The sequence below is a fragment of the Lissotriton vulgaris genome, chromosome 2_1 (genome assembly GCF_964263255.1).
Source record: "Lissotriton vulgaris chromosome 2_1, aLisVul1.2, whole genome shotgun sequence".
Taxonomy (NCBI): Eukaryota; Metazoa; Chordata; class Amphibia; order Caudata; family Salamandridae; genus Lissotriton; species Lissotriton vulgaris.
Genome location: NC_141687.1, coordinates 886955097 through 886982524, shown reverse-complemented (window position 1 = coordinate 886982524; position 27428 = coordinate 886955097). Strand labels below are relative to the sequence as shown.

The 27428-nt window shown below is 42.1% G+C and overlaps 1 protein-coding gene across 2 annotated transcripts in view; it reads left to right on the top strand.

The window, feature by feature from the left end:
• Window positions 1–27428, top strand: part of GRHL3 (grainyhead like transcription factor 3) — a 68750-nt gene that overhangs the window by 16727 nt on the left and 24595 nt on the right. Inside the window, exons 2-10 of one of the 2 annotated variants that reach the window (XM_086956422.1) lie at window positions 6953–7145; window positions 8848–8912; window positions 10637–10976; window positions 12393–12472; window positions 13080–13233; window positions 16480–16591; window positions 19225–19319; window positions 21902–22060; window positions 26957–27035. In XM_086956422.1, the coding sequence (XP_086812548.1) occupies window positions 6953–7145; window positions 8848–8912; window positions 10637–10976; window positions 12393–12472; window positions 13080–13233; window positions 16480–16591; window positions 19225–19319; window positions 21902–22060; window positions 26957–27035 (1277 nt within the window). Of the gene's footprint in view, window positions 1–6952; window positions 7146–8847; window positions 8913–10636; window positions 10977–12392; window positions 12473–13079; window positions 13234–16479; window positions 16607–19224; window positions 19320–21901; window positions 22061–26956; window positions 27036–27428 lie in introns of both variants that reach the window. The other variant, XM_086956421.1, reaches the window with a different exon arrangement.

Below are 27428 nucleotides of genomic sequence, written 5' to 3'. Positions count from 1 at the left end.
TGCGGCAATTAGTGTCAGCTAAAATAAATCAGCATACAGAGTGTCACATTTCACTGATAGAGGGATTTTGACCATGGCAGGGCCTGCAAGGTCAGCAAAGCCCCTGATCTTTGCCCACCTGTGGCGGGACACCAGCTGTATTTAGGGTTATCTACTTGTGTGGCAGGGTTTTGTCAGAATTTAATGATCTCAACTTCATATTACAACAGTGCCATGACTTAAATATCTATTACACGAATATTGTAAAGGTACATTTATACAGGAAAGCATCGTTTTACCTACTAAACTCCTTATATATGTACCTTGATGATGTATATATCTTTAAATTATGTGGATGTGGAGTTAAAAATAGTACATCTATGCTTAACAAGAAATACTTACTTAGGTAATTATTAAGCCACTATATTTTATAACAGCATTTCCCCTTGATATTGTGACATACTGTCCCTAGTAGAGATCGCTTTAACAAATCAGCCAGTGCGGTGGATACACTTTCGTCAGAGTCAAATGCCAAGTGGGCCACCATGTTGCTTCAGCCCACTGAGAGGTCATTTTGCTAGTCACAAACACTCCCAACAAACAAAAAAAGCGATGCCCCCGACACACAGTGTTCTCCCTGCGCTTAGATGCTATTGTTTGTTTTACTGGCATTGGGTTTTGCCTCCCTTATCAGAGGGAACCTGAAAAGGAAAATCAGGGACAGTAGAGCCACCCCAAGTAGGGTGGTGATACCTCTGCTGTGATCACGCAGCCCAGGGAGAGATGGTCTTTCCAATCATCCTAGAAGAGCAGATTAGGCTTCACTGTCATTCCAGTTCCTATGCCACAGGAACGAGACACAGGAACAGCGAGATTGCAGGAACTCTGATAAATTCAAAAATGATGCCTCTGCTCTTAAGGGAAGAATACAAATAACCGGTGGAAAGTAAATAGGTATTTATAATACAAATGTACATAACACATACTCCACCCTCTGCTGACCTCCAAGGAATGGCCCAGATACCAGCTGAAGTGGAACCATTTCACAATGGTATACATTGGGAGGTTTCTTTTAATGATAATGTAATTAAGTACGATAAACACATAGATCGTCATTAACTCTTTTTGTACACAATATGCAAATAAACTACTTGAATGACTAACCTGACTCCGTTTAACTCTGATCAACAGATATATCTTTTTTGAAATATCTTTGCAGTCGACATTTTCCCTCGTAAACATCGAAGCACTTTTCTAATATTTTATTGGGACAGACTACTCCTGCCTGCCTCGTTGCAGACTAAAATAGATTGGCCCATGTTTGTTGTTAGTTTGGGGCTCATGTTGACTTCAGATCGGGTGTGCATATTTGCAAGGCTGAGATTTAGACATTTCTAATAGGAGGGTGGTAACTAGAAAGTGTTAACCTTAAGGTAACATTCAATTTAGGAAGAGAATGTTTCCCATGGTGGGTTTGGGAAATCAAAGCGAACATTGTCACAAATTTTCTGAATCGGAAAGCCAATGAAATGATAATAATCTGGAAAACATAAGAAAAAGACTTGGCCTACTCCAATAATAGAAAAAAATCAACATAGATAGCACAATTCTGCCACCCTGAACATAAACAGAATGATGGGTAGTAGCTCCATACAAGCTAACCCAAAGAACCGCAAGCACCATTTGAAATATCTGGTCTTCATACCTTACAGGTGCCTTGCTCCAAACTCCGAGCTGGTTTCAAATAAGTGTGTTTGGTCTTCGAGTGAGTATAGTTGATTTGGGGTATATTCATATGTTTGCATACTCTGTTCTTCACTTAACAAGACTATTTCTGAGGGTGTTTTGTCCTCGATCAACCAGGCTCTGTTAAAGAGTGCTCTCTGGCTGCAATTTTAGTGCAATCTTAAACCTCGACTACATACAAATACTCAAACTTTTACATAGTTTGGAAGGACATGACTCTTGCTAAAAGGTTTGTCAATGTGACTCGGCAGAAGGTAGAGCTGTAACACTTTTTTACTATCACTGTTGGAAATCCATGGAAAGCAAGGACAATATCATAGCCATGAACTTTGCATATATTATAATTCCCACGAAAACTGTATTTTGACAATACTGATGGCCACGAGTCATCAAACATGCCATCCAGCAGGGTTGTCAACTTGGTCTTGAAAAGTCGTCTGTATGCCCATTTTCCAGGATATTTACTTGCACTGAATCCAAATCGAACCTATTTACATATTATTCAGTAGTTCTCCAGACAATAATGCAGATTCTTGTATTATAAAATACTATATACCGATCATGGGTACAAGAGTCTTCATGTTCGTTCCGCTGTGTGCTGTTGTTAGTGGTGGGCTAGCAAAACATATAAATCCGCCTGAACTGAACATAAATATCTTAATTAAGAATAAAAACAAGAGAAATAGAGTGCAAGACAGGTGCCTTTCCACTTGACTGAGTCTTGTTTTTAAAGGTCTTTTTTAATTTCTCTTGTGAGACTTGTTTTTTAATGTATTCTTCTTTTGTAATGGTTTTTGTTAACCTAAAAACAATAAATTACTTACTTACTTACACTTGACTGAGTACTGGGACATCTAGTTTCCTTGGCGTCTGAGCCTCTTTCAACACCCCTACACATGTACCCAGTGCGAAGGCGGCGTCGAAATGACTGAAGAACAGCAAGCAAAATAGACATCTCAACGGGGTCACCAAATGTCAGGCTAAAAAAAGTTAGAAAACAAACAAGCTGCACCCTTGGTGAAGTCATGTACAGCACGGCGAGGCATTGTCGTCTAGTAACAACAGAGAACCACAGTCGAGCATGACTGCTTATGTTCTGCTACCTCTCCCTGAATACGCTCTTTCAGGCAAGAAGCCGCACAGGAGTGGGACAAAAGCAAAGGCCGTCAACCACAAAGTGTGTGGCATATTACCTTGACAAATGCCACAGGAGGGAGTGTGGCAGAGTCTGTCTATTGAAAAGCAGCTAACCACTACCAAGATGCTGTGCGTGACTGGCCCCCACTGCAGACTGTCAGAGACGCCAACACTCACAGTAAAATAACAACTTGATATTTAGCGACAAAAGGCATGGCCCTGATGTTAGGCTTTGTTGACTGTGTAACCACTGACTTTGCTGAGAAGAAATGTGACTTTTTGTGACATTGTTCCAACTTCTATAATACAAAGTGTGTGTTAGGTTGAGTTTGAAAGAAATGGAAGCTTGTTTTCTTCTCAAAGAAAGATCTAGGGCAGGGAGCGTGTTCCCCGGTCTGTGTGGCCATGGTCACAGTGGGTCTTGGACATATGGAGTGGGCACCGCCATGGAAGCAGCCAACTAGAAAACAGATGGGATAATTGCTAGGTTGATTTGCCCTCTGGATCTCACTGGGGCTTTGGGGCGGGGCCTACACCCTATTCAACCAATGAATGGATGCTAAACTGAATTATTGCCTCCATGTAGGGAGAGGGAGAAGGACCTAAAAAGAAAGAGGAAGTCTGTTAGATGCGTTACCGTTAAAGAGCATGGGGGAAACGCCTCCAAAGACCGCAATTAAAAATAATTGCAATACGGGATCTACTGAGTGACTTCACACATTAATCAAATTGATGTATATATCAGAATATTGCACTCTGGTTAGGTAGGCAGAGCAGCTGTGGCCGCCAGAGGCAAACAAAACTGGTAGGGCAAATATATAACCCACTGACAGGCATTGGTAAAAAAAAAAAACAGCAGTGCCCTTTGCTCTCAATCATGATCTCTCAATCATGATCCATTTTAATCAGTGTTTATAAAGGGGCATGATTAAGAGCTCTGAAGTTGAAGCTGAAGGTACTGCAAGTTTCTCACAGTTCCTGTCAGTGAGTTAGTGTAAATTAAAATAAAGAAATAAAGATTTACTTACCTGTCTCAGCACTAAGTGGCTCCTCCAGCACGGGCAGCAAGCTTCCAGAGCCTCGTCCAACTCCCCTCTACCGATCCTGGCGCTGCTCTTCTGCTGCTCAGGCGTCGAGAGAGCAGCACCAGGATTGGCTAGAGCGTCCTGGTATGATGCTTCTTCAGGCCCTGGAGGCCAGTGATTGTTCTCCACCCAGCTGTCTTAGACAGCTCGGTTGGGGTGTTTAAAGTGCGCATGTCTGGCAGGCAATTGCAAGACAGTGGGCCAAAGTGAAATGCTCACCTTAAACAGAAGTCCACTGTGCCCACTGTTCCTTCCTGCTGCCAGCCCCACCCTCTCAGCCTCGGCTGCTTGCCTGAATGAAAAAGAAAATGGTAATACATTTGTTTTATTACCATTTTACGTTTCATGTTACCCATGACTTTCAGCAGCAGGGCGACGCCCCTTTGTCCTCATGGAGGTATCGCTGCTGCAGGACAGCCCACTTATGGTTTGGACCTTCTGGTTGTCTCTTGCAGGGACTTTTCTGTTGCAGCGGCTCCCCGCTTTCGCTCAGTGTGGGGCTTCCAATGGGGCCCTGAGGACTGGAGCTGGAAGCGTGTCATCAAGCCATGTCACCAGGGACATCTTAAGGATTTTGGGGGCTTGTGCCAAACGTATTTTGGAGGCCCCTGTTCGGATAATGAGGTGTGTTTTCAATATTGTATCACAGCAGCAGCTAACTAATATCACTGCAAATAATCTCTGTGACATATGAATATGTGAGGTCCTGTTTTGATCTAATAGAAACTTTTTTTATGGCTGTTGCATGAAACATATACACACCATTTCGCTGCAAAATGTCTATAAAAGGCTCACACACATCACCCACATTAAAAATAAATGAAAGGAAAACGGTATTTGAAATAATCTGTTTGAGAATTATTCAGGGTTATTAGGGAAAGACTCTGCAGAAAAGAGCTGGCTCTATCATGGGCCTCTAAAGGTTGGGTCCCTGGGCCAGAGCCCACTGTGCCCACGCCTTAAAATATCTCTGCATGTTGCTATTTTGTCCCGGGAGAAGGATGGGCTACAGAGCACGGAGGTAAAGGGGATCAGCCCTGGTGCTCCTCAGGCATCTCATAGACCTGACAACTACCATTTAAATACAACTGAGATGATGGCACTCCCTCTATGATTGTCTTCCTTCTTTCATGCTCGAGCGAAGATGGTCATTATCTCATCACTGAATTTCCCGCTTGTTTCACCAGATTTGTTTTCAATGCTGCATATGCAAAGGCGGTTAGTTGCAAGAAGGTATGAGGAAAGACCCGAGGGACACCAGATATTGAGGTGCTTGTTTGTAATTTCATGGCAATCAGAATATGGCAGTGTTTGTTGTAGTCTTAAGAAAAAGATTATAATTTGTAAAGAAAGCAAAGAAGCCACAAAGAAGTGCGGCCTGTGTCTTGTAAGAGAGAGGGCAAACAGAGAAGAGCCAACATTCACTATGAAAAAAAAATGGAAACAGGCACCAAACCATTTTGCAGGCACAAGCTCTGCAAGTCAGGAGGTTTGCGACCGCAAAATGATATTGGGCCTCGTACTAAACCCCCTTTTTATGTGGGGGGACCCTTTCTGACGCTAAAAAGGTATCTTGTGAATCATTACAAATTGCAATGAGAAGGGGGCATGAAAAAATGTTTCTGAAGATAAAATCTAATTGTATTTTCATTTTTGTGGCGCTTACTACCCGTGATGAGGTGGCGAAGCGATTTTCGGCCAGTAGCACGCTACTCTGGAACCCAAAAAGGATTAGTAGTGAATTAGTATAGGGAAATACGAAATTAGTTTGAGTGGTGGACATGTGGGTCTATTATTTGGATTGAAAAAGGATAGTGGAAGGATAGAAGAGGGAAGGGTAGATGCTAAGATGCAGTCTGCTGACCCTTGCAGGCCACCATCCCTGCATGTGCAGGCATGCTCAGGGGATTGCAAATTGCTACTTTCATAATTAATATTCATAGGCTGGTCCTTTTGTGACATCCCCTGCAATTGTGCGTTCTGCAATGTGACCTCTCAGCTCATAGGGAGCACTGCAAATTGCAGACTAAGGGCAAAACTTGATGCTGGCTGCTGACATTTGTCAGTCTGCAAATTAGGCATCCAGGTTTCCAAATGGGTTTTATTAGATTGGGTCCCGATCTTTTGTAGGTACTTTAATTTCACTGCAAATGGATATGTACAAGTGTGGCACATCGTGTAATTCTGAACAATATACTTAATATCAAATACCTGGGAACAGGATAAGGTGGAGGTAAAATAGCAATCAATTATATGCTATTTAACGTCAGTCACGTGATAACTCTGGAAAATAAAACATCCATATTTAGATCTCCAAACTTCACTTCAGTTGGAGCTGATCTCTAGAACTCCCTCTCATCGAACATGGGATTTACTTCTGACCACAAGTAGTACAAGAAGCACTTCAGAAAAGTACTGATCTAGAAAAGATACAGGCCTTAATCTAGAATTGAATGTTCTCTTTATGTATTGCTGTTGGACTTCTGAAATCTATGCATCTTTTATAGCAAATAAATGCATGTTTTGAAAAAGTAAAACTGGCTGAAAAGATCAAACGCGGAGAGGTGATCTAATGGCTAACATGCTGACCCAATAATCTGTGGGTTTTATTTCTAGCTCTGACTGCATGAATCTGGGTAGATTATGAACAAGTATGTACCAAATGCACAGGGTAGTCTCTAGTGCTGTCCCAGTTATAAAGACTTGGGTCATGCATTCTGGTCACAGCTGGACTCCACACACCATACCTGTCTCAGTACGGCGCTACGCTATGGCTGAAATAACTGCTCTAGAAGATACACTGTTCTTCATAAAGTCCTTTGCTGCTCTTTAGAGTTAGGTTGGCAGTAAATCAAGTAACTGTGGTGTATACTCTGTTAAGTACATCAGCACCTCACAAATGGATGGTAGGAACCAATAAACATGCCATTCTGATTTTGTTAAGCATCTCTACTGCATAATCCAATGTCTCATTTGTAAGATCCTTCTGGTGCTCTTCTCCCTAGTTTCCGACCTGTCATGCTGCTACAGAACGAGAGCGCAAACCTCCAGAAATACGCCTACACCAACACCAACGACGACGAAGCTTGGAAGAACTACCTTGAAAACCCACTGACGGTTGCCACCAAGGCCATGATGAGGGTGAACGGAGATGATGACAGTGTGGCTGCTTTGAGTCTTTTATACGATTATTATAGGGTACAACATTTTCTTATGCTTCATGCTACCGCCTTCATTGAATATGCTTTGAATTTTCCCCACTTCCCTGTACTACATAGAGGACATTCCGAAAATGAGCTGTGGCATAGATATACATTTTTACTTATGTATTCGCGGCCACAGCCGGCAGTGGGAGTACCTGCAGGGCGGTGACGTGGGGAGGGGGAGGGGCAGGGTGGGGGGTAGTAATGTATGGATTACAGAGTTTTACAGGTAAGTAAATATTTAAATAAATAAAACGAATGCAGTGCACACAACAAAATTCGTTTTATTTATTTAAATGTTTACTCCGTAATCCATACATTACTACCCCCCACCCTGCCCCTCCCCCTTCCCACGTCACTGCCATGCAGGTACTCCCACTGCCGGCCGCGGCTGTGTATTCGTAAATATGTTCTCCACATTGGCGAAAAAGGTGATAGTCCGATAACCATGATCTTTGTAAGACTTTGCTTGCATAAGGAAAGCTTTGCACCCCTCTAGTGAGAGGGATATTTCTCATATCCCTGCTCCGTCCATGTCAACTACATCCTGCACAATGTTCAAAGAGACGTTTATGCTTACAGAAGAGGACAGGCAATAATTAGAGCACAGAACATCATCGACCTCTAGTGAATCGATAAATAGAAGAACAATGGCTAGAAAATGAGTCATTGCTCCAACTTACAAGCCACCTTTAGAATAAACAATCACCCATAAGAGAAGAATTGTTTCCTGTTTGGTTGTATTGTTTATTAACGAGGATGTCCAGTTATCATCGATCAATGAGCAAGTGCACCATTGGACACCCATCCATATTCAATTAACCGTCCATAATATATATTTATTTATTTTTAACCAGTTTGAATGTCATATTTCTTAGGTGCGTTCGCAGTCACTATGTATTTTAGTCTGAATGGAAACATTCAATCATATGTTAACCTCAATTGTACACTAATATAGGATTTTAAAAATGAATATGTTATTCCTGCATTGTACTGATACACAGGTTTTTCATTGTTAATTAAACATATTGCCTTTTCACTCGGTCTAGCTTTGGACAGCTAAGGGCATCCGAAGCTTTGGAAAGTTAAGAGTATGAATTTAAGACTCTTTAAGTTGTTATTCCAATTAAAAAAAGCTCAGCACTGTTAGAGATAAACATAACAAAAATGGAGAACAAAATTGTTATTTCATCCTAACACCATAAGTATTATTAACCATTGTAACAAATGGTAATAGACTTCGCTTTATGGAATCAGATACCCAAGGTTAAAAAATATGCCATGTAGACTCTATTTATGAAGCCAAAGGGCATGTTATAACACGTATGAGTGATAGGAAATATTCCTTGTCATTTTTTATTGTAAAATAAAGACTTTGCATGTGCTTGGCTCTTCATTAGCCAAAAATATGATGCAGGGCCAGTGTAGGGCATTAGACACAATGAGCACAGAGGCACCACCTTCAACTTTAATAGCCTTAAGAGAAGAGTTTTGATGTGTTCCAACATCTAATGTTCAACACCATATTTTCAGTCCCTTGGTGGATCCAGTAGCCGCTATCACAACCCTTAAGATGTTAAGTGAATTGGAAACATCTACCTCAACCTCTGGAAGTGTCCATATTTACTTGTTTGCCTTCTATCATAGGATGTTAGGACATATTTTACAAGTAATTATGCTTTTTTCTCCTTCAAAAGGTTCCAAAGGAAAAGCGAATCAATATTCCACCTGGGCCAGCTGGACGAAACGAACAAGTGAAAAGGTTAGACGATTCTTGATAACAGTTTCTCCCTATGTATTGTATTAACCTTCTCAATCAAATAAGTATATGTTCTCAAGTCTCATGTAATCAAAATGGATTGTCGCTGGAGTGCTCTTGCTTTCTTGTCTTTTCTTGTATCCCTCGTCTGCTGAAATCTCAATGTTATATAATAGATCATGCTTGGTATCTCTCCTTTGATTTACTGTAAACAAATGGTCTCAAGTCAAAGCTTAGCAGTATTCTCTTCTATCGAAGGAAAGAGAAGTTATTGCAATTTAATCATTGGTCCATCTTGAGTGGAACTCTTACCATCCCAATGTTCTGATCCCAGACACGGCTCATAGTTTCTGCCTGTACACAGCTTGTGTGTGCTCTTCAGGGATTAAGTATACAAGTATGTTGGCAGCCTTTCTCTGTACTTGTTAGCCACCTACCAGGACTGTTAAACCAGAGCATGTTTGATGCCTTTAGTTCCTAACTGTCTTGGAAATATTCCTCTTGACTATACCTCTGTGAGAAAGTGGAAACAAAGATATATATATGGCACGGTTTTAAATGGAAAATAAAACAGCTCAACTAACACTATACATGAACGAGTAGGGGAATGGGAAACATGGGGCAAGAAGCAAGCAGAGACCTGGAGTTAAATTTGGTATGGCGACCTCTCTGTAGTATAACTTTTCACATAATTTACAGCAGCCTTATTTCGCTTCTTGGTTGGATAAATGCCATATTCAGGTTCTGTACATGCACATGGGTTAAAAGGTCTACATTATCTGTCGATGTACAAATTAGGAAATGAAAGGAAATAAGGGTGATACATAGGAGGTATCAGTTTCGGGTTTCCTGCTGAATGCATAGCCAGGACAGAAGTAAAGTATCATGGATAGACATCAGTCACTTATTTGGCATTTTGCGGGAACGAGAACCAGATTTGTGCTTTTCTGGTGGTCATTCTATATTTCTTACAAAAAGTTCAATGTTCATCAGGACTATGGCCTGCAAAGATGGCTTGGTTTTGGGGAGCTGCAGGAAGCATGCTTTGGTGACAAGGAACGGCGACACGTGGTTCTTCCTTTTGCTTTGCTGAACCCTGTGTTTTAGGTGATTTATGGAATCTGTGCTGATGTCCTAGCATATCAGTCCATCAAGGTCAGCAAATAATCGTGTTACCATGAGGCCTGACATTTCTTGGAGATGATGTGACCTCTCTCAGCACCTCATTCTAGTGTAAACTTCTCGGCAGCTCTTTCAATTCCAATTCCACTTTCTCCCTTTCTAGTGTTTTTCCTCAAACTTGGCTTAGAAATTTGCTGCACAGTGTCTTCCATGATTCATTTTGGCAAAGCGTAGGTGCGCTTTAAATTAGACTAATACATTTGTCGTGGTTCATGCCTGAGATTTTTTTGTATGTGATTGAGTGTATCTAATTACTTGTGGTTCAAGTCATTGTAATTAACTTTTATTGAGGCTCATCCCTCAGTTCATTCCTTTCTTCTCCTGGTCATTACTCACCAAGTGGCCTTCCGGGAGCCCCAATGATTTGCTATACAATATCAATTTGGGTATACTGACTCCAAGGAGATAAATTCAACCTGGATTAAAAAAGAGAATGTAATGGGCAGGGTTCAGGTGGGGCTACTTATTCAAATATGTTTATCTTTACATCTGTGGTTGACTTTGGAGGTAGTTCTCTAACTTTGTATATATGGTTATCTTTGTAGGAATTTCAGTAACATGGACTATGAGTCGGATATTTCAACTTTGGAAAGTTCTGCGCACATCATGAAGTTTTTAGCTGAGAACGCCTCCATGACGCAAGAGTACTGTGATGGACATAAAAAGCCAAGCCTTTTGGGCCTGGATTACCTCTTCAGCTTGGATAAATCTGTCCCCCCACCAAGCACGAGCAAGTTAGACGCAAACTCCACCGATGACTTCATGGACTCTTCATGCAACGTTTATGAAAAAAACACTCTGAACTCTCTGTTTGAGACAGTACATGTGGCTCCCTCCCAACAACGCTGGCAGCCGGATAGCACATTTAAAGATGATCCGCCTGAGGTAGGAACTTTTTTTGCCTGGATTGCATACTTAGGTACAAAAGCTGTGCATCTCCCTTTGTTTTACCATTTCATTTATCTGCCTTACCTCTCAAGGAACACAGGGTTCCGAATATACAACACTTCCTGCATTTCTGGACATTCTACAATTTCTTTAAAGTACCCCATATCGTGTTTTATGATGTTTCTAGATCCTTTCCCTTTTTCTAAAGTGTTAAGACAAGCCAATATACCACCAGGCATGGGACTACTTTAAACCAATAGTGTTGTTTTATTGATGTCGACTAAACTATTAGCGAGGCTTTACATGAAATGTTGTTTTTAGCTCTGGATTCTCTAAGGCAAGATGGACAAAGGCAAATTAGGGATAGTTTCTAGGAATCTAATTTGTTAATGCTACTAATAACAGAAGCACTGTAAAGATAAGTGCAAGGACCTGCAATTGTGTAAGATACAGGGAAGTCAACATATGATACACACATCACAGGCATCCAAAAAACACTTCAGATGATTCAAGCATGTTCATTTATAGGGTGAATCTAAATAGAAGAAGGTTTCTTTATTGAGACTTGCAGATGTGGTGCTTTAAAGTATGCGTGCTCGCTAACTGTCATTGACCACCAAACCCAGCATACAGCTTTTAGAATCTCCACAATGATTATTCATGACACATATAAATGCAACAAATTGCTTATCTGCATAGCAATTATGTACCCGAACACCAAACTCGGTGCAGTCCTTGATGACTGCAAACAAGTATCTATGTGCTGCAGTAATGCCAGGAAAGTCTCTGACGTGAAGAAGAGGCCACATCAGCATAAATGCCATTAGGCAGTGGTACTAAGCAGCTGTAGTAATGGTGCCTTTAACACAAAGTCCAAAATGTGTGCGGAGGAAATGCAGTTCATCACATTAGTATGAAAATCGGGCGACAAGGGATGTATTACAGTGTGAAAGAAGGTAAAATGGCCATACAAGCTAGACCTAGCTCTCATAGGTTTTGTGGATGTATACATTAAAAAAGTTGACAAATCAGTTTTAAAAGTCCTCCATGGGTTTGCACTTCAGTTCCTCTCAGTTAATAAAAGATCCCACCACAACACGACTGAAAACCCCCAAGACCAAATTAGCTCAAGAGATGGTGTTTGTATGGAGGGGTTTGAGATCCAGGAGGTAAAAGCAGACGTAAATCTGACTCACAAACCATAGGGGTGCTCATTATCTCCAGGAAAAAAGAATACAGTTCCAAAACATGTTGCTAGAACACCAAAAAGTAATGTCCGCATTAAGTGTGAGATTATCGAACCATAGTTCTCTACTGAAATTACCAAGTCTGGCTTGCAGATTATTCAATAGAAAGAATCCACACAAGTTTGTGTAGCCTCCTTATATCTATTTCTATTTTTGTCTTTTGCAGTCGCTCATCTTTCATGACATTCTTCGAACGCAGGCTGAACCCACCTGCTCTGAGGACTACATTCCCTCAGGCACAAAGAGGTTGGTTGAACATAACATTTCTGTGATTGAGGTATATCCTAGCTTACATCGTGATATGTTATTCAAAGCTGTACTTCCTGGGCTTTTGGGCCATAGTTTGTTTTTGACAGAAGTGAATTATTAATGCACTGATGTTGTCCATTCCTTTACAACGGGCTTAGCTAGATTGTGTATTTCATGCTCATCCTGGGGAGAGTGAATCCCTTAACACTGGCGCTCATATTAAAAGGTCCTGTGCATACTGGTTTGGGTGTAGACTGAAGTGAACAGCCACAGAAGTATTACAGGTAATGTTGTGGTACCCAATGCACTTTACCACATGCATTTCTGGGGACATATGCTCAAGGATAAACCTAGACGAACTTGTCAAAACAATAATTCCCAGAACAGCAGAATAACATGGAAACCACCGATTTCCAGTTATAGTCTCAATTCAATAGGGGTTTATGTGGGATTGCCTGTAATCCATTGGGGAGTTGTGCATCCTAGAAATAGCGGTGTCAGCTTTGTCGCAAATACTGGTTGCAGTATTATTGCGTTGCTATTACTGCAGAATTTGGATTGTGGGCCTGAGTATTTACAGAACGTTCTCTCTTGGTATCTTCAGGGATTTTGAATACACTCTGGGCTCTCCGAAGGCGATTCATGTCAAATCCGGAGACTCTCCGATGGCATACCTCAACAAGGGGCAGTTCTACCCCGTCACTCTCAGAACAACTGGAGGTGGAAAGTGTTTACATTTATCTTCGAACAAAGTGAAGGTAAGGCATTTTAGATACCCATCTACACACATACGCACACACACACACAAAAGAGGATTTCCAGTAGCAAATTAGTCTGGAATGAATGTGTTACAATGTTTGCAAATGCAACACGTACACCCTTTCTTCAGAGAAAGTATTGGTTTGTTTGCATGGATTACATATATATGATATTCCTTAGCAGTGCTTCTTTTGGGGACAGATCCTTTTTATAGACTCTAAGAGTGTACCAGCAATGCGCTTAGTCTGCCAATCCTGGATTGATCAACTCAGCCTATTTTTCAAGTAGGTTGAACTGATCTGTCCAAATAGGAGGACCACGTTTTAGGGACTTTCCTCCAATGTCCAAACGGCTTCATGGCCCCTCTGCCCTATGTTCCCATGGCTGTAGGTTCAGCCAGCAGAATTGCACAACATGCAGCTCTACTATGCCTGGGTATCTTCTTTGTAGCCCTTTTCTTAATCCTGCTATGTTTGTCCTAAAAAATATTGTTGACCAGAGTGCATACATGGCAACATTTAATAAGAGGAAAGTGGGAATTACAAAAAATAATCGGGCGACAGTATTTGTCCAATTGACTTCTGTCGAGGCTGAATTGGGTCTGTTGTCATGTATGGAACTTGCAACTGTGCTGCTGCAGGATTGGATATTAGGAATGCAAATATATATATTTTTCCCTTGCCTGTCAGGAGCCCGGAGAAAGTGCTATGACATGTAGAGAGAATATGACAAAAGAGCAGGTTACTGGCAGTGCACACTCCGAGTCCCACAAAAAAAGTCCCTGTCACCAGTAGCCTACGGAGGAATCAGGACTTTGTATGCAGGAATCGGGAGGCAGTAGGCTCACCTTGAAATCGGTAGTCTCCCACCTACATCAGGAAGGGAGGCATGTACAAGAGAGCTAGGGTTCTGCCTTCTGAGCCCTGCTCAGATACCCAATTCAAAATGAAAAAATTATTGAAGAGAAATTGTAGTCATGTTCAGATTTCATGACTTTGCATCTCAGCTAGTGGTAAATCTCAATCTTGTGACTCTCATTGCTACCCGATAGCATGTCTTGATAGTGCATCATGAAGTGTCTTCCACTTGGAGCATAGCAATCAACAGTGCAGCAGGCGGACTGGACTGTGGTCCACTGCACCACAGTTATAGCTTCTGTTTACTACAAACCTAAGGCCTAGGGTCCCATTTTTCTGGCTTGCATTATGGATTACTGTCTCTGTCACCTTGCTGAAACATTGTCATAATCTCCCTCCCTCCCCCAATGCCTTTTCCACCGTTCAGTCTTTCTCAGTAGATTTTATTATAACCTTGCAAACATTCTAAAATATTATGTTATCTGGGCAAACCCAGCAGCACTACCCAAAATTGCTAATTTCCAACTTGTATATTTCGAAGGATCTCACAAAACGGATGAGATTCTCATCAAAGAGACTGCTTCTTATGTATTTGAGCATAAAGTTTTACTGGATTGAATAGAATATGAAATTTGCTTTGTCCTTTTAAATAAAAAAAAGATGCTTTAATGATTACATTTGACTTTCTTCAGTTGACAGTTGGGGCGAAAAGCAAAAAAAGAGCGCCGGTTGGAAACGGTGGAAATCCCCACTACTTCCGGGTCATGTACACAGCAGTTCTTGGGGTTTCCCCAGCCTAGAGGGCGTTTTGCTTTTGTGCAGCCTATTTCCCTAATTGCCTGGCTCAGCAGAAAGTGTTTTCTGCAAATGCAAACCATGAGAATTCCCTGAGTAATCTTAGAGTGTGTGCGATTGTTCATTTTATTACAATGTAAATACATTTAAAAAGTGCTTCATACCCATGACAAGGTGCCAAAAAGCCCTCACGGGTGGATAGCAGGCTACACTGTGCTTGGAAGATGTAGGAAGCCTTCTAATGTCGGTGATGGTAACCAGAGTGGTGTTCCTTTCCTGTCTTTGGTCACTGTAAATAGGTCTGCAATGGCAGGAAGAGGAGTGGGAGGTGCGATTTGTTGTTACGCTTGGTTGAGTGGATCTCTACAGGGTCCACATAGGATTGACAGAGAAGCAGCCTATGGAATGCATGGATATAGTCAGCCACTGTAAATTATCTCAAGAGACATGAGAAATGACCGACAGGCACACAGGAGAAAGCGTGCCCTACTAAACACTTTTTAGGCATTACAGGGGAGTTATAGAAGAACAACCCTTGGGAGTGCACAAGCAAAAGGCAGCAGGATAAATGTTGTATGGGGCAATCCAGGAGTGGTAGTGGTGTAGCTTTCAGTGCGAAATTGTTAAAGGAAGCCTGGATGGATGCCCTGTAGCCCACATCATTCTCTTTAGTTTCCACCCAGGAGCAAGAGAGGAGAAACCTGCGACCATGCGCTGGGTACCGGAGGCCTGTGTCAGTGTTTTGTGGAGTCAATCAGTGAGGGACCTGGTTCTGTAACAAACTGGGTATCTGCCATACCCCGTACTAGTACTGTTGGCAGTAGGCTAATGTTCCTGAAGGATCTAATTGGCATGCTGGGTTAATTGAAGACAAGACAGGGTTAAAAGCTGGAATGGAAAGGGATTGGCAAGCAGCTGTAGATGGCGCCCACAAAACAAGGGAATCAGACCAGGACAGATAAGTGGAAAGGCCAGGTGATGGGCTCAGGTTGCAGGAAGTCTGATTGGTTGACTGTGACCAGGAAATGACACAAGCTTGTGGAGGCAAGAAAAAACCCAAGCAATCATTCACAGCTGGATCTCACAAAAAGCAGACTCTCATTTTTTCATAGTATCAGGCAATCACAACAGTATCAAGTTTTAAATACCCCAGGAAGCATTCTGCTCTAAATTGCAATTCATCATTCACATGAGGCAGGCGGGGGCAAGGATCGGGCTGTTATCTTTCCCTCACTGCGAGGAGATCAGAATGGCACTCACACTGCAAGGAGTAGATATCAGTCCTTGGGATGAAGGCCAGGCCTGGAGGAAGGAGTAGGTAATGTGCTCAGGCCACTCCTAGGAAAGAAAGACAAGCCAGGGTAGGGAAAGAAAGAAACATTACAAACAAACCATCAATATGATGTACCTTAGATTAGTGATGTCTGGCCAGTCTCAAAATGTACCCAAAGACACGGATCCATTGTTACAGTTTTTGACAATTCTTGTTTCTCCACTACCCGCATGTCGAAGAAACTAGGGTTAAACTAGTTTTATTTTTATTTAAATATATGCTGCATTTTTTTACTTAATCCTTGCTCCTGTGCTCCACAGAGCGTTGTTATGGTCGTCTTCGACAATGAGAAGAATCCAGAAGAGCAGCTGAAATGTTGGAAGCACTGGCACTCGCGGCAGCCCACCGCCAAGCAGAGGGTCATCGATGTTGGTACGGCGAGCTGCTGTAAATATAAGTCTTTTGGATTTGTGAAAGAAGCACTTACATTTTTATCATTTACTTGTATTAAATGTAAAGATCATTTGTTTCACTAAGTACAAATACATTAAAACTGGAATATGTTACGTAGCTAGTCATCTATCATAGCAGAGCAGAGAGATTCTTAAGTGGAAGGTGCAGCGCCCAGAGATTGCAGGCCACAAGTTGGAATTCCAGAATGGTTCACTAGAGTGGATAAAATATGTAATATTGAGTTGCGTGATAGTACCGCTTATTATTCAAGTACCAAGAGGCAAATCAGTTTGTGTTGTTTGCTTCATAAATGGTCGTTATTTTTTATTGAAGACACTTGAGTACAAAAACTATAAAACGTGTGTTGTTGAGCTAATGATAGATGTTACTCCCTATCAATTCAGCACATTTGCATATAGAGTAGTGGTTATCTTTTTTAGAGACTGACCATTTTGCTCTGTGTTGAATATGCATAGTGGTCTGTCAGGTGAACACGACATTTCAGCGCCTGCCTGTTGTTCATTTTCGTTAGCTAGACCTTCCTTCCCTGTGTAGAGTCCTTGCTGACAGAGCCCTGCACGGGCAAAAGTCCCCTCTAAGGAAGGAAAAAGTGCTCTAAAATGGCGGCCGTATGACTCGAGCAGCAATGAGGTACTCGGTCAGTGCCAACGCAATAATTTCGCTCAGTAGCCTCCGGTGAAGGATGACCTCAAGTTTGAAGGTACAGCGCGCTGTCACATTTGGGATGAAATCCAATATAGGCAACTTCCTTATTATGAGTGTTTATCAGCCGCGTTGCAAGCATTACCAAGAGCAAAAGCTGCAATTACGCGATATGTTGCAATCCTTAAATGTGACGAACAGCATCCATTGAGTACATGACTCAGTTCCTCATCTAGGCATGGTGCAATACATTGCCCGATAACAATGATTCAGGTACTACGAAAGGACATTGTGGGCAAGGGCAGTACCATCCACGAAAGAGCAGAGGCAGCTGCTATCCCCCTGCACTGGCTTTGCACCAGAGACGTTTTAAGGCATGGGCAAAGCGGGCCCTGGCCCAGGGCCCCAGCCTTTCAGGGAGGGCCTGATAAAGCTAGCTCACTTCTGTAGATAGTCTTGTCCTGATGACCTTGAATAATTCTTAAACAGATTGTTTTAAATACCATTTTCCTTCAATTTATTTTTAGTGTGAGTGATGAATGGGAGTCTATTACTAACATTTTGCAGAGAAATGTTTGTTTTTCAAAACCATGCAACATCTATAAAAAAAAGCTTGTTTTTAGATCAAAACAGTTTGAGAAATTGGAGGGGGTCACAAAGATTATTTGCAATAATATTAGTGAGCTGTTAGTGCACTATAATACCCAAAAACACATCAATATCCATGAATATTAGATTTTAACAGATTTATAATTTGGACCAGTGTGCCTGTGCAGTGGGCAAACGGGACATAAAAGAGCTGAAACTGGATCATAAATTCAAAGCTAGTTCAAACAGTGGCCTCCAAAATAATTGTTTCGTCCAGGGCCCCCGAAATCCTTAAAATGTCCCTTGTATGCACGTATGTAAAAGCATTAAAAAAATCACTGAGGAAAGACTTCTGTCTAGGCACATTTTAAAAACGTTAGACACCCTAGGGTATATGCTGCGCTTTATAAATGCCAATAAATAAATAAATAGAGTACAGGTTTGCAGAGTTGCACTCTGAGCGCCTGACCAGATTTTAAAGAGTTGCTCTCGAAATACATTTGCAAACAATTAATGTAAATGGGAATTGTTTACGTAGTCAGTGATTATCCTGAAAATCTGCGATCAGCCTTTGCTGAATACCTCTAATGTAGACCTAGGACGCAGCACTTGACACCATATGCAGCATTAACAAACTACAACTGTGATTAGAATGCACCTATCTGTCAAAGAAGTTAAGCTGGTCTTAACTCTCTGTGAGTCCTGTAAGGCTTTACTACAAAAGCTTACACACATCAGCTTCACTTACCTCGGAATACACCTCCCTACACTTTCTTTGTCTTGTTTTGCTCTCTTTAGTCAGCATTACTTCTCGAGGTTATATCTTTGGTGTCAGCATGGGTCATTCGGGGGCGAATCCATGTCACGTTTTCCGACTATCCACATAAGGTATTTTTACATACAAGAAAACTAAATGGGAAATAATTTACACATGCAGTGGTTATCCAAAAATATACCATGGGTCTGGCACTTCAGGAGCTGCTCTTGACGCCCAAACACTATAGAATTGGCGACCAGGGCTCAATGCTGAGTTTGAAGCTTACAGGTAACCTATCACCGTCCGCGTTAACCCCTTCTACAGTTTCATGTAGCTGCGACCATGTGGGCTATTCACAAGCATTTTAGAATACCTTAAACATGAGTGTATTCATTTTTATTTTAAACCATCAACATTTGCAATACAAACAAGCACTTTTCACTTCTGTATATCGATCTATCCTATATCTGACATTGTCATCATGGTCACATAGTTTTGCATGTTAAGGGTGTATTTAATGTGCCATCTCCTCTTTCCGTATTGTCCAATAAAAGCTCATTTTAAGATATCTGGTGTAACTGTAACTTTCATGTCTTAATTTCAGCTGACTACAAAGAAAATTTCAACACAGTTCAGCACATCGAGGAAGTGGCCTACAATGCACTGTCTTTTGTGTGGAACATTCACGAAGAAGGAAAGGTATGTAAAAATCCCAGAAAATATATTTTGATTTGCGCTGGTGCATAATTGGAGGCCATCTAGCATCAGTGACTGTTGAGTCTGTGTCCAAGTTTTTAGTTAGTTTCTATTGACCAGCTGCCTTGTTTTGACTGTTTAAGGTTAGGAGTAGGTTTTTCTCAGGTTTTAAAGGGGAAACATCCAATAAGGCACATCCCCCTGCACGGTCTTGAAATGTTCAATTTTTAAGAAGCTGTTTCCTCTTTAGGAAACCTTAAGTGTGATGTAGTGAGGCAAGATGTATCCCAGTATCGAGGAGCCGTTTCAATCTTGGCAATGTCAATTGAAGGCCTAGTTTACACTCCGCCTGTTACTGTGACTCTTGCTGCAAATCCAAGGGATTAGACACTCAAAGCTCGGGAAGCCACTCTTTTCAAATCCACCCACAGAGACAGGACATCTCTGTCACTAGTGATACTTTCCCTTCACTGCTGCTCTCGTTGTAAGAGACACTGGCTGATGGAAATGATAAGAAAGCCTCAAGGTTTGACTTGGACAGTTGTAATTTGCAGAGATGCCTTCCCTGGTGGTTAGCGCCCAGAGGCAAATCATCTTTTTTACGACGCTGAGATGTCGATAAACATCGAGGAGGCCAAGCTGTCAGAAACGAGACATTTCAGGCATGTCGCCCCGCACCTGGGGGCAGCTCATGACAAATGCACTGATCTAGCAGTTAACAGGAACCCTTGTCTACAGTATGGCCGGGGGCGCTGACTGGGTGTGACTGCAGAGAGAAAAGAGAGGGCGCTTTCACCAAAGGCGCTGGGATTTGGACTCAATTAGAAATCTGCATTGCACTTGTTGCACAACCCCCCTTCCCACCTCCTTCCCACAGTTAAGATGTACAAAAAACAACGAAATGGTCTCTTTTTGGGTGGAAGGGTATGCAAAACAAAACGCTAGAACCATGACTTCACAAGACAGGCATTCGCCCCCTACACCTGTCTTCAAGCCTCGAGCTTTTTTGGAAGATTGCTCAATATCTGCTGGAGGAAATGAGCAGAAAAGTGAATGGCCTAGAGGAGTCTGCACAGATTAAACACCCGAACATGCACGAAGCAATTTCAGAGCCAGATTCACGTTTTTTTCAGAGCTGTGCTTTCCTACTGCAAACTTAGATGTGATGTATTCCTATATTTCAAGTAAGACACACTTATAGGAAAACATCTTTTGTGACTGAACCCTCAGGGTTTCTGCAAGCAGTGAACTGACATATATATATTTTTAATATTTGTAAATCACCATTCCAAAATGTGGATCCAGATAAAAAGTAGATTTCGAAAAACAATAGGAGATGTAATTTTGCCTTTGTGTTGCATTGAAATGGAGTCAAATTTAAGCTGGAAAATGTTAATAAAGCCAATTTTGCATTTTAAAATCAGGAGTCTCTAGCATAAATTCTGAGCATGCATGCTAACCAAAATACCAAGATTATATGACACTGAACTACAGCTTCATTGTAAAATGTAAGTAAAAGCTAATGCAATAATGTTCTTAAATTGTTTTGATGGCTGTTGATGCGTTTTGGCAAACAGCTGGAAAAAAGGCAGTTCAGACGTTTTCAGCAAACAGCGCAATATCTGAGTAAGATTTTGCTGACACCAAGACAAAGTTATATGTCACTACATATATTTTTCCATAAACATTTGAGGGCAATTCACAACAGATTTTTCAGGCCTCAGTCAGAACGCCTGGGAAAAAATCATAATTTAGGGATTCATAATACTTGATTAAACGTCTTGAAAGGCATGTGTAAATCCACATTAAAATATTCGTTGACGGTATATGTATATATTAATTCACCTCCCTTGTCTGAGCGACACGACTAGTTCTTGAGTTACACTGACGGTGGCAAAGATGAATGATGAACACTTGTCAATGTGCTTAAGACAATCGGGATTCCAAGCAGTCCCAGGCAATGCATGCCCTTTCAGACAATCCAGGCTATGCATTTCATACACCAGCACTTTCGCTTCTGACATCTATAGGTTTACATTTATGAGTGTAGGTGTGGGGTTAAAGGTCTCAGGGTATGAACAGCTGTAGGGTAAAAAGTCATGACCGGCTGATGTGGGCACATGGCAGCTATGACCCTAAGAGATGATAAAAGCTGGTCTAGGTTTTAATGAAATCCACTCATGCAGTGTAATGTCAGAAGGAACCCAGTAAAAGAGACAAAGCAATCTCCTAATCCTTAATTGAAGTCAAATCACTATAGCATGGCTGCTGCATGACACTTACCACGAGGGTTACTTTCATCACCATTTGGATGCAGAAACCTGGGCCCAATCCTTAGCATAGAATTGTGGAACTACAAGTCCCAGTGTTGTTAGGACTGGAATTTGGTGCCTCTCATGACACAGGGTTAGCTGGCAGCTATGCTATGCAGCTCTTTCATGAAGTATGTTTTTTAAACCAGAGCCTGATAAAGGAAGTGGTGATAAACAGAAACCCCAAGTAAATCTAAAAATAACAGACGGAGTCAAGTAACATGTGCTAGAATCTGCAATGCAAAAGACTAAGTGGCCCTTTTCTTTCCACAGATGTTCATTGGAATTAATTGCTTGAGCACCGACTTCTCCTCACAAAAGGGCGTGAAAGGAGTCCCACTAAACCTCCAGATCGACACTTATGACTGCGGCACTGGGACCAACCGACTCGTGCATCGGGCCGTCTGTCAGATCAAAATATTCTGTGACAAGGTAAGAACTAGTGATCGTCCGTCATGTAGCAGCACACCCCAGATCAATGGCTGAGGAAAGATTCAATCAAGAAAAAGTTTTCAAGCTGTCCCATGTCATGCATAAGTGGCTCATTAAGCAAAACTACAAGTGAAGCAACTTAGCTGAACCAAGTAAGAACACTAAGGGGATTCCTGGGACCGGTTCTTAGGTCCTTGAGGAACACAACAAGCAGCGTTTTGAATCTCAAAAGGCCTGAAGCAGGCTTCCATCCTTCTGAAATGATAAAGTAACTTAAGTAAGTGCCTTTGACTGGAGGGAAACAGCAAGCACTCTTTATAAAATACTTAGTCATCATTCCATGCATCTGACATGGGACAAGTTGAGATTTTTACAAGAATTAGAATTGAATTTCTGTTTGTGACCACTCCAAGATGGCAGGTCTATGGGACCCCTCGATTGAACGGAGCCCGCCTTCTGGTTGTCTGGCATCCCCACAACTTGGGTGTTCTCGGGTGGTTGGGACGGAGTGAGAAACGTGGCCTTCATAGGGATCCACCAGAACAAAAGGTACAGTGAGATGGTGTTCATCCTCTTTGCTGACCACCTCCTCGCCCCACCCCGCCCACCTCTTAGGATGCCCTGCAGCAAGGGCAGGAGCTGCTGCGGCTCGCTGGACTGATTGCTTCTTTCCCTTCCCCTGTCTCCCCCTAACTTTTATGTTTTTAGCTCTATTGCTCTGCGTCAAAGTCTGATTTTGAAAATTAAGTGACGCCCCCCCCAAAAATGAGTGCAGGTGGGCCCCACTTCAACTACCTGCTCAAAGTGAGCACCCAGTGAACCTCATGAAATGATATACATACCTGCAACTTGTACCACAGATTGTGGAAGTGAAACCCCTTGCTAAATGCTTTGTTTACTTCTACACCAGATTACAAGAGATTGTTTTCTCCCATAGCTGCCAACAAGGCACCTTGTGGTAAAACACCACTTCAACTATGCCAAACGTTTTAGGAAAAAGTTGCCTTCTGAGACTTTTGGTTGTTCCGTTCTCTGCATGAACATACATATGTGAGCATGCAGAGCCCCACTGGCTATAAAGCTAAGATGCCTACGTTTTTATACGTCATGGGACCACTTGACAGCTGCGTTTGTTCAATGTTATGCACGCATAATATTGATGGTATTCTGTATTATTCACCCTTTGAACTTCATCGTTTCCCTACATAGAGTAAAATATAAAACAAATCATACCAGGGGAGTAAAATACGTCTATATTTATTGAACATCTTTTAGAGATGTGTCTGCTGGGCGTTGGCTTTTGAAGGGGTACCTGCTCAGTAGACACATTCATTTTTACATCTTTAGCCAGTCCACTGGTTTTTGTCAACAGACTTTTGCATTCTAAAACATGTACTTTCTGTGTTTCTCATAAACATTCTGGACTTAAAACCCCAACGTGCAAAATGATGTTAGCTAAAAAAGCCAACTCTGGCTGAAGATGTCGCACGTGACATGGGGACATTTGTAGGACTTTATTCTGAGGTTTTGCTGGGCGTTCTTGAATGAGTAAGAGGCGGCTCCTCGGGGAAAGCGTGCACAGCAGCAGCGTCTGTGCCTTTGTTTCTGGGGTGGCGTCTCGACGAACGCTGGGGAATGTGTCCTTTCTGTGGCAAGTGTTTTGGTTGGAAGGACTGCCTCTGTCCCTTTGTTAATTTCAATCTGTTAACAGAAATAAACACGCGGTTTCTTCGCATTGTCTTTCGTCTGCATTAATTAGGCTCCTGGAGCCGGTGGTTCCTTTTCATGTCTCCCCTCCTTTCTTTCATTTGGTCTGGATTGGAAAACCCGCTGAGGGGCGCGGCCTGCCCTTCGGATGCCCATGAGTCAGCTCTGTGGCCTGTGCTGGCCCACATGGGTGTACTGGATACCATCAGCGAGAGTACTGTGGAACACGTGTGTGTTCATTGCGGGTAGCACCCAAATCTATAACATGGGATTTATCCACATGGTTCGCTTTAAAAACTTCTGCGTTTAAGTCAGAACGAGGCAGGCTTACTATCTTGAAAATGTCTGTGTCAGTAGCCGAAGAGGGTCTGTACTCGGGCCTGTACTGAAGGATAGGCAGAGGGTGGGTGGCTAAAATGGAGTCTGCCCAGGGTCTTGTGTGCCACCCAGGGAGGTAGAGGTAGTAGATTAAAACCTTGGCAGGGCAGAGCCAGTCTATCTTTAACTTCCACAGGGCCACAGGCAAGGAAATAGCCACAAAACAAACTCCCCACCACTTGTACCATATGTCAATGCCACGAGTCATCAAGCTGGTAAACCAGGGCTGGTTTGTTCTTTCCTTCTCTCTTTGTTTTTTTAAATTTTCATTTCATTCTATCTTTCCTTTTTTCATTCCAAATTTCACATCTGCTTTTTCATGTATTTTTTCTCCGTGTACACTTTATCTTCCTCTTTGCCACATTTCTTCTTTATTTTACTAATTCTTTCAATCATGCTTTCTTTCCATCCTTTTCCTCCCTGTATTCTGTCTCCCTCTCTTCCTTTCCCCATCCATCTCTTCTCTCTTTCCTCTCTTCATAATTTGTCTTTTTAATCTCTTTCATTCATCCTTCTTTCGACTTTCTTTCCTACTGCTCTTCTCGCAGTCTTTTTTCCTTTCTTCCTTTTCTCTCTCCCTCCATCATTATTCCTTGTTTCTCGCCATCCACCTTCTTTCATCCCTTTTCCATATCAATCATACGTTTCTCTCCCTTCCTGCCCCCCTTTATTTCTGGACTCTCTTGATCCATTTGCTGCTCTCCACCACTGTTTCATCATATTATTCATTTGCAATGGAATTAGTGAGCTTCTGTTTTTGTGTCAGTATTTCCAATAAAAGACAAAGGAGCCATGAACAACAATGTAAAGAATGTATGTTGCAAGCATCTTTCCATGCTCCCGGGGAGGCAGGCTCCAATGCGGCAACCAGGAAACTGCAGTAACTAATCCTGGCACTGCTCTCATGCAGCATGAAAGAAGTGCCAGTATTGGAGGGAGCAGCCTCCTTCGGCACTCCTCCGGCTACTGGAGCTCTATGCTGTCTTTAACCCAGCTGCTGGGTTAGAGAGGCTTAAAATGCGCATGTCTGGCCGGCCATCACAAGACGGCTGCCCAAAGAGTCATGCGCACTTTAATCTTAAAGTGCCCTGCCCATCACTGCTTTCTGCTGTTCAACAGAAATCAGAAAGCCCCGCCCCCTCGTCCTGATGCTCTGCTTGGGATGGGGTACTGAAAAATTAAATGGTAATGAACGAATTTTATTAACATTTTATTTTTTCATCTCTGGGGCCAATTTAGTTAGTGGGGCGAAGCTCCTCTGCCTTAACGGAGGAGCCACCCCGTTTTTGCTTGCTGGGACTTGGCCTAATTTTCCCATGAGATAAGAGGAAAGAAAATGTGTATTAACATAAGACAAGAACCTGGACTGGATGAGCTACTCGCACATTGTTCATGAAAGCCTGAGGGCTCTGCAAAAAATGTATAGACAGAAATTTCAAAACAGAGTTAAATTTAGCATGGGGTGGTGGGGGGGAGGGCAGGATATTTTTGAGATCAGGGGTGGCTCACAGAAAAGTGCAGGCACCGTTCATGACGGTTCCTATTGACAGAGAAAGCTTGGGTTTATGAGTGGACGAAGATTGAGTTTTACTATGCTTTTATCGGCACAATCCAGGACAGACAGAGCCTCATAATTTGCAGGGCTGTCTCCATGGCGCTGTCATTAAATTACAGGGTTCTGCAGACCGGGGCACCGGGGGAGATGAACTGATAAGAGCGTTGTTTTCCCAGAAAAGTAAAACCTCTGATCTGCTTTTTACTGTTGTTTTGTTTCCCACCGAATTCACAAGACATGCAGTGCTTTCCTTACTTATTGGTTTTCCTTCATAAACAGTTACACAGTATTTGGTTTATACAGCGCTATTAAATGGCCCCAGACCATAAGCAACATTTTGAAACGGCCACTGCTTTTTAACCAACAACGTGATGCATTGTGGGACTTGTAGTTTTGCTTTTAACATTACAAGTGATGCTTAAAAAACCTGTTTGGTCAGTGCTGCTGGCTTAAAAGCCAAGAATGACTGTAGGTATCACACATAACAAGGTGCCACTTGGCAGTAGTGTGTTTGAATGATAAGTCACCTCGCCACAGTCGATATAGTGCTGCATGACTTTATTTTCAAAAGCCTTAAAAAGCTATATGTAGGTTAGTCAAAACGAATGTGAGTAGCTTCTGGGTTGCTTTATGAGGTGACTACACGACAATGACAGACAGCATTGTTGGTCCTGGGTTTTCATTATACACATTACTTTTTATAGGCAGGTTATTTCAATTGAACTGGACAAAAAAACTCCTAGAATCCACGTATTTGTTAAATAAATACCCAGGACTGGAAAAAATGTGCCATTGTGACATGAACCAAGCATCGTCATATGGCAATTCAGAAATGCACCTTCAAAATTTGCATTCCTTCTTTATTCTCTATATTGTACAATCAGCTTACATTAGTGGCATCATCAGACGGCCTTGGAGTTAAAACACTCAGGCTTTGCAAGCTGGGATTTGTAGGCACATAGTTTTAATGGCAAAAGCAAAACTGAAATTACCAGAATGCTAAGTTTTGGTTGCAAAACTACAGGAGGAAAGTGATACACATGACAGCGGCCTACTTGGCAGCCATGCACTTTAAAAAAAATGTAACAAGCTCTATGAAAAAACAACCGGTCGACTGAATTTGTCCTTTCGATGCTGTTGTCTTTTGTTCCTTTGTGTTTCCTTTCTGTTCATAAGCTATCTTTTTAAACAGATAAGCCGTTTTTCGTGCCTAGTTTAAGATCTAAACGTGAACTACGGTTTTCTCCCTATGACAGGGGGCGGAGAGAAAAATGCGAGACGAAGAGCGGAAACAGTTTAGGCGGAGAGGCAAGTGCCCAGACTCCAGCAACAAAGGTGAGTGCCAGATCCCCAACTAGATGTTCCATGATGAGTAGTGAGCGAGAGAATGCACAGCCGGCCACTGACCCCTGGCCATCTGGGTGAATTTTAGCCAGTCCTGTGTATTTAGTCCACAGCTACTAGCATACGAGCACATGTAGGCCAGTGGTTGTAATGGGGCATGAGAAGCGTCAAGTCCCCGCATGCATAGTGCTGGTTGTTGAAAACTCAGGACTGATTAAAATGGACTCTCATGATATGGAAACACTCAACATCTATGCGAGCGATTGATCGACAGTAGTAATAAAACATATTTCGCTAATGGAAAGGGCCTTGGTGAACACAAAGGTTGTAATGTAAATTCCAATTTATATCCGCATTTACTTGTAATGCATAAGTATACCTACA